At 47.9% G+C, this 7908-nt stretch overlaps 1 protein-coding gene across 1 annotated transcript; it reads right to left on the bottom strand.

The window, feature by feature from the left end:
• Nucleotides 1–1403: 1403 nt before the first annotated feature.
• On the bottom strand, nucleotides 1404–7491 carry GMNC (geminin coiled-coil domain containing). The gene is made up of 5 exons (XM_075761826.1): nucleotides 7414–7491; nucleotides 6413–6572; nucleotides 6212–6297; nucleotides 4682–4798; nucleotides 1404–3171 (listed from the first exon to the last, which is right to left on the bottom strand). Exons 1-5 carry the CDS (start codon nucleotides 7489–7491, stop codon nucleotides 2527–2529), a joined length of 1086 nt encoding a protein of 361 aa, XP_075617941.1. The 3' UTR covers nucleotides 1404–2526.
• Nucleotides 7492–7908: the final 417 nt, after the last annotated feature.

Raw genomic sequence — 7908 nt, 5'->3', positions numbered from 1 at the left:
GCCTTGAACACTTCCAGGGATGGGGCATCCACAACTTCTCTGGGCAACCTGTTCCAGTGTCTCATCACTCTCACAGTAAAGAATTTCTTTCTAACATCTAATCTAAATCAACCCTCCTTCAGCTTAAACCCATTCCCCCTTGTCCTGTCACTACACTCCCTGAGAAACAGTCCCTGTCCAGCTTTCCTGTAGGCCCCTTCAGGTACTGGTAAGCTGCAATTAGATCTCTCCGGAGCCTTCTTTTCTCCAGGCTGAACAACCCCAACTCTCTCAGCCTGTCCTCATAGCAGAGGTGCTCCAGCCCTCTGATCAGCTTCGTGGCCTTCCTCTGGACTCTCTCCAACAGCTCCATGTCTCTCCTGTACTGGGGCCCCCAGAGCTGGACACAGTACTCCAGGTGGGGTCTCACCAGAGCACAGTAGAGGGGCAGGATCACCTCCCTTGACCTGCTGGTCACACTTCTTTAGATGCAGCCCAGGACACGTTTGGCTTTCTGGGCTGGAAGCGCACACTGCCGGCTCATGTTGAGCTTCTCAGAAAAATGCTATAGAAACAGTGGTCTTGTCTGACTAGTCTTCATCAGCTGGCCACATTTTTACTGATTACAACAAAACTCTCAAACAAATACTTGTGTTTATTCCATGTGCATGGTTTGTTTGGGGGTTTTTGTTGTTGCTTTGGTTTATTTGTGTGTTTCTGTTTTAAATCCAGTGCAATAATGCCTACAAATTGCCTATTCTGGAAGTTTGCCCCATACTGAATTTAAAGTAACTACCCAGAAACACTGAGTTTGTTCATTTAAAAGTCTTTTGGGAAAGCACTATTGCTCCTGATGGAGAATCCCAAATACTGCAATTCTAAGGCACAAGAGGCTATTTAGGAGATATTTTTATCCTCTAAAAATAAAGGAAAATCTAGTTTTCTATTGTAAAATAAGCCACTGGAAGGAAATCCTCAGTTATGGTTATTTTTACTTAAGTACTTCCTTAATGTCCCTGGGACCATTCTGAAAGCAAGAACAACCGAAACACTGTTTCCACTACTTGGGCATCAAAGTACTATAAAGCAGAAAACAAAGGTAACACAAAACATTACTGGTGAGCTTACTTCATGTCAGTTGACTTCATATCATTAGTAGCATTACTAAAAGTCCCGTGCAGTGCTACAGCATGTTCTCTCCAGAGATTTTTAAAGCATTCTCAAGTGATGATGGTAGCTTCAGCCCAGGCCACCGTTGCCTGACAAGAGACATGGAAAGGCTGTTGTTCCCAAAGACTTACTCTAACCATTAAGTGATACTGCCTACCCAAACCAGGAGAAATGTTTCCCATGGGAAGCACGGGGTCACAGGAGGACGAGGAGGAAGCAGCCCTGACTGGGCTGATGTTGATTGCAGGTAAATCTCTGTGTGATCTCAGATCAGGAGAAAGAGGTCAAGATTCTTTTCCCTAGAAAGAAAATCTCCAGTTTCATGAGTGCAGCTCTTGACATTGCAAACAAAAGCTCCACTGGACCCACAGAAATTGCTTACGGATCTAGGAGTTGATTCCCTTTTATAAGAGCTTCCAACATCAGGCAGGTAAACATGGAATAAAATCCATCAAAAGACTAGTGGGAGGCTGCAGGCAAGGGGAATGCATTCTTTGCAGAATAAAGTAGTGCTCTGAGTTAACCACAGATCAGAAAAATTCTGTCACTAATGCATTGGGCCAGGGCCTTGATTGGTGATGGCAGTGTCATTACTCTATAGCATCTCCAATTCTAGTTCCTGTTCCAGGGTTCAAGCTTTTCAAACTCCTGTTATCTGACAGATAAAATACCTTTAAAACACAGTGTCGTAAACACATTAGTCTCTTAATCACAGCAGAAGAAAATCCCCTGAACTTGCTGAATTACTTGTAATTAAGTAGCCTCCAGGCAATAGAAGCAAATCCTGTTTATTTTGAGGCATCATCAAAGAATGACAGCACCATGTGACTGCAGGTAGGTCAGCCTAGTGTAGCACACTAACAAACATCCATAGTTGCCTTAATCCAAGGCAATCTGTGTAGCCAAGAGAGACACAAACCACTTAGACACTGCTGATGCTTGGACTCCAACCTATGCCTCCTTTGTCATCTGTGGGTGAGAGGTGTGCTACTTCCAAACTGTATTCCCAAAATGCTTTCTAGTTTGGTGCACGTGGGAGTGATCATCAAAGCTGAAAGCACTCCAGCCTGGAAACTACCAGTTAACAAGGAACAGCTGATGATAGAAAAACAATGAAGCAAGTAAAAGCAGGTATGTCAACACAGACACAAGATAAGTTGATCCAATTTGTACATCTGGCCTGGGGTAGATAATAGTCCAAGTGCAATCTGGAGCCACGTCTGTGAAAATCTGGGAGGGAAGCAGGCATGTGTAGGTGACAGAGTAGCATTTATCAGAGCTCAGAAGGGCTCATTTTTGATGCCTGAACCTGTCTTAAGCACAAGATGAAATGTCTGTCTCCTACATCCCCTACAGCTGATCCTTGATGCAGGTGCCTTATTCAGCCTGCTTGGGAACCCAGGTGAATCTCCATCCTCCATCATCATCCCTGCGCACGAAAGCTTGTCCTTGGTGGAAGGTGTGCGTTCTCACATTGCGGTGAGGACTTAAAGATGTTGTGAAGGCCACTTCTGTTTTATTGGGTGAAAAATTGCTAGTCAAATAAGGCAACCCATAGGTTGGGAGGGAGGAAATGCTTGGCACTGACGAGGAAACACATGGTGCTGAAGAAAACTGAGGAAGGAAGGAAGAGTCCTCACTGCATGGATGGGTACTGCTGTTAGCTGGAGGCATGTGGCCACAGCCATATGCTGCTGCCGCTCCTTCACTCTGGTCATAGTCTATTGCTTCACCAGGGCTCAGGCAGTACGTGTCTTTTCCAAGGTCTGAGGCCAGGGCACTGTAGTTAGCTGAAGTTTCATCAATGGTGTTGACATCTTTTAATCCTAAAGTCTGCAAGACCCAGCTGTCCACAGTAGGGCTGGCTTGCTCTTCACAGGCAGTGAATTCATTAAAGAGGTTCCTTCTAGCTTTGAAAGCATGAGGAGTTTCCTGAGGAACAAAGCAGTGGTCCTCTTTTAATCTTCTCTTGGTGCTTTTGAGACTAGCACAGGTTTTTTGGCCATGGCAGGATAGCAGTTTCTATTAAAAAAAAAAAAAAAAAAGAGGTGGAGAGGGAAGATTAAAATCTGAATTTCTAGTTACCTGGAAACAACCTGTTTCTGATCCCAGATTTTAGATGGGCAAGATTGTTATTACTGTCCTTATAAAAGATATTTTTCTTTCACTCTGTGCTTAAACATTCGGATACGACTGTTTTGTGTCTTTACAGTCTCTGCAACAACCCAGTCCCTGAAAGAGAAGAATTTAACAATGTCAATAAGGCCTGTGCTTTGATCGCATTCTCACTCAGTACGGCGTGAAATGAGAGCTCCCGCCTGGCTGTACGGCACTCCTCTGCGCTGTTGCTGCCAGCAGCATTTGGCAGGTGAGTGGGGTATGGGGGAAAATGCGGCAGCCCGACAAAGAGGGACGATGCGAAGGTAAGTCATACTGGGGCAGGTGTGATCCTGGCCAGGGAGTGCTCAGAGCAGCAGACTGAGTGGCTTTGAGCTCATTAATCCACCTCAGTTGCCATCCCAGGGTCCTTCAGGCATCCAGAGACGGTCAAAGGAAGGCAGGAATAAGAGAAGGAATCTCCCCACCACGTCATGAATCCACTGCTCAGCCACCTCCCGTGATGGTTTCACACTGGACTCTCCTCCACATGATACAGAGGGGTGGCCATGTCTCCCTGCTGTGCCCAGTGAAGGAGATCTTTTCTACTACCAGGAGCCAGGTCTTGGCATGGGACGGGGGACGTGCCGCACTGTCAACTCCGAATAGCATGTAAAAGGAAAGTCTATTTTTTACAGGCTTTTTTACCTCATGTCCAATTTCTAGACCTGAGCAAACAATTAATAATTCAGTTTCATGGGCAAGGCTGGAATACTTTAAAAATGTCTTTAAGCCAACAAGAAACAATTATCTTTATTTTGGATGAGAGACAGAGAATAAAAATATTTAATTCAAAAAAATCCTCCACACTTTAACAGAATGTGTCATCCAATCTGCAGTGTTTAATTTTGTATTTCACTTTTAAAAAAACCACACAACTTTTAATTAATAAATTTGAAAGAAATGAGAAGATCAATATTCTAATGTAAGTAAATAAAATGTATCATTGGAAGATGACAAAACATAAACCAGAAAGCACTCAAAACAAAGGAAAATTAATCCTTATAAAAAGGGATAATTGACAAAAGACACATTCAAGAAACTTCTGTTCAAATTTGAACTTTTCAGTGAAAAAAGTAGTAGGTGGAATAATTTTCCCTTCCTTATAAACTTAACTTACTTATAGATAACTTATAAACTAAACTTAATTATGCCATGGGCTATACTGTCTCCACAGTCAGAACCCGACAGGATGTCATTCCTGGGGTAAACCATCACCTTAGATCCATGACCAGCAATCTGGCAGCTGTGATGTTAAACAGATCTCATACTGCAGGTTGTCTATGCTTTTAGACTTTCCATATATTTTAATGGCATGTACTTATTCAACCCATTTCTTCTGCACACATCTATACAACAGCTTTGAACACAATACCTTGGCTTTTTCTTCTAAACACTTAATCAGGGCAGAATTCAGGTATTGTCGGAGGTTATTATTTTCTTCATGTAACCTAGCAAGTTCCTCTTCCTTCTGAAGCAAAGTATCTTGAAGCTGTGGAATAGAGATATTGATGAATAGATGTTGACTCTGTAACTTAATAGCAATTGCCCTGTGGTACAGGCTGCTTGGATTTGATATCTGGGTGTTTGTTTTGTGAACTCAACCCACCCCCCCAGCCTCTTGTCTCTGTAAATCTAAGTGGCATGACTGTTCAGTTTTCACTTTTGACTTCCTTTATTCTTTAGTGAGTGTTTGAGAAGTTTACTCTGAAAAAACCTGTAACCGCAGAATAATAACAGAAAAATAATTACAGTTAGCCTTGCGAACAGCCAGAAACCGTCACAGGCATGACAGCAGCTGCCAGATCTCCTCCCGAGCGGCAGTAAGCATCCCTTTGCACCCCTCTCGGTCCCATTTATAGTTGGCTGGTGGGGAAAAGGAGGAGCTGCACAGTAACAATTTATGAGGATAGAGTGCAGAAGGAAGATGCAACTGCCGTTCTTGATGATACAGTGGTGCTCAGGGATCCCTTCAATCCTGGACCCTACTGTGCCAGTACATATACAGAGCTGAGATAATCCCTGGTCCCAACAGCTGAACAGGTATGTTTTGATTTGCAAACACCTAACATTTTTGCATGGGAAGTCTAGGTATTTGCAGAGAGATTTTTGCCTCTTGATCACAGCTCTGGAGACTCCTTTAGGAGGACAAAGGATCTTCTGCCAAGGATGCTGGGCATCTGCTGACCACTGGCTGAAAAGCACAGATTTAAATGCTTGAGGTAGAGCCAAAGAAAGTAGTACACTGATGTCTGGAAGTAGTGTTTGATTCCAGGGACCTTGAAGTTAGTAAATGAATTTCCATTGACTTCCCTGTGTCAAAATATCATTCTAAGTATTTGATTAGAGAGATATGTCTTGGGCTCCTTCATTTAGGACTGTTCAGAGTGTCTTCTGCCCCTTGATGGGATTTACAAAAAAGGAAAGAAGAGAGAAAATAAAGCAACAAGGAAATGCTTGTTGGTCAAAATCATTTATCCTCCATATAAGTAGGTAATTCTGGTGGACTCAGGAAGACACGCACTATGTATTTTTAGTGAACAGTGTGAGGTTGTGCATCATCAGAGCCTGAGGGATTCCCTGGTCATGCCCTGGTCTTCTCTAGCACCAAGGCAGCTCCTGCAATGCACTGTAAGAGGGAAGGAGATGACTAGGGAACCCCACACCAGTTGTTCCAGCTTCACAGGACAACATGGAGGAGACAACTACTTCAAGGAAGAAACAAAAAAAAAAACAAAAAACCAAAACCCAACAAAGCCGTTTGACACAGTCTCCCACATCTGAGCCGGTGAGAGGGAGATGTGCCATGAGCCAAGCCACAAGGTCTGATGCACAACACAGAGTTCAAGAACCTTGCGGGGAGAGACAAACCGAGGTCGCAGAGGGGTACGTGCGGAGCCTTTACCTGCTTGTTTCTGTAGAGCTGGGAGGACAGCTGGTCTCCCCGCCACGCCGCGTCCTGGGCACCGAGCTGCGGGCTGCAGAACTGGCCTGGGGGGGAGCAGACCCGAGGGGTTGTTAGCCCGCTCCCCCTTCCTCGTCCAGCCCGGCTGCGGGACCGCGGTCGGGCAGCCCCCACCCCTGACGGCGGTGGGCGCTCACTTACCCGGCGGCCGAGCCTCCCGCCGGCCCTGGCTGTGGTGCGGAGGCTCCGCGGCGCAGACGGCAGCCCAAGTCTCCTTGGAAACCCCGGCGGGGGCGGACCAGGGGCAGGCGTAGCCCGGGCCCCCGGCGAAGTCCGGCTCCGGGCACGGCCGGCCGGTGCTCTGCGGAGGGAAGGAGCCGTGGCCATGGGGCGCCCGGTGGACTGTTCCCCGCCCCCCCCCCCCCCCCCCCCCCCCGCCTCCAGACCCCGGGCTGCGGCGGGCCCCGAGGGGAGGCGGTGTCAGCCCTGCTCCGGCCCCGCCGCATCCCAGCGCTGCGGGCTGGTCCTTGCTCCGCGGGGAAGCGCTCCCCTCCCGCTCCTGTCCCGGCCGGGGTTTGCTCAGGTACCTGTCGCAGGGGACCCCCGCAGCCTCAGTCACCCCTGGCAGGCGTCGCCTGCCCCCGTGGGAGCTCCCAGCTCTGACCCGGGTGCCCCCCCGCCCCGGTGGCAGCGCACCGCCCTGCTCTCTCCGCTGAGCGCTGGGCAGTGCCGCCCCCGCCGCAGAGGGGCTCCGAGCAGAGGTATGCCAGGAAGGTGGCGAAGTTTCCTGCAATCCCTTGGGAAACACTAGGGTCCTGAGTGGGTTTAAGGTGAAGGGAGGATCCAGGCTGTCCTGGGCCAGTCCGTTCCTCCCACCTTGGGGGCTTGATTTAGCTCCAAAGCTGCACAAAGCCAGCAGAGTCACCTCCAGGCTGCTCGCACTCTGTTCTGCCCCTGCAGTTCTGCAGCAGTCCCAGACCGCACAGTAGCAAAGCCTGGGGTTGTCTCTGGATTCACCCCTTTCCCCTCCTCCAAATAAGCCCCATCTGCAGCAGCTCTGAATCTCTGCAAGGCAACGGCAGAGCTTGGAGCCTCAAGCAGGGAATTTGCTCACCCATGGGAAGACACAGCAACAGAGACTGCTCTTGCAGGTAGAGGAGAGCTCTCTTCCTTCCCCATCTTAAAGAGGGCACAAAACCTACTGCAAGCCCCCAAGGCAAAGAGACCAGCTTCTCCTTTTCTGCCTCCAGGTCGAGAGAAATGCAAAGAGCACTTACCATGTTAGTGGCAGAACGAAATGCAGGTCTTGGGAGCACGTTTCTGTTAAAGTCCCAGCGAGGTTTAAATGGCTCTGAAGGAGGGGGAGAGGGGGGAGACCGGGGAGGCGAGTTTAATCTAAAGGAGCTCCCAGTGACGCCTCAGAGCTCTCCTGAAACCCAGCAATCTGATTTGGTGTAAAGCTGTCAAACTTGTGACGTGAATAAACAGCAAACTTGCTGAAATCAAAGTCATTCTGGCCCCACAAATCAACACAAGGAAGGAGGGAAAAGAAAAGAAGGAGAGAGAGAGAAAAAAAAGCCTCCACACACTTCAGGACAGCACTGAACTGGTGTGTCTGAGTTTCACTCCAGGAAATGAGCAGGGATCCAGGGAAGCATCCCACATGTTCAGAGTAGGGCTGCTGGTGTTGCTGGTGA

The sequence above is a fragment of the Balearica regulorum genome, chromosome 9 (genome assembly GCF_011004875.1).
Source record: "Balearica regulorum gibbericeps isolate bBalReg1 chromosome 9, bBalReg1.pri, whole genome shotgun sequence".
Classification (NCBI taxonomy): Eukaryota; Metazoa; Chordata; class Aves; order Gruiformes; family Gruidae; genus Balearica; species Balearica regulorum.
This window is presented reverse-complemented; position numbering and strand designations above follow the sequence as displayed.

Bases quoted from the DNA above. Each gene is read 5' to 3' on its own strand.
- GMNC (XM_075761826.1), bottom strand. From the start codon at position 7,491: ATGGTAAGTGCTCTTTGCATTTCTCTCGACCTGGAGGCAGAAAAGGAG. The intron at 6,573-7,413 runs GTAGGTTTTGTG...TTCCCTCCGCAG, and splicing joins CTTTGCCTTGGGGGCTTGCA to AGCACCGGCCGGCCGTGCCC. The intron at 6,298-6,412 runs GTAAGTGAGCGC...GCTCCCCCCCAG, and splicing joins GCGGGAGGCTCGGCCGCCGG to GCCAGTTCTGCAGCCCGCAG.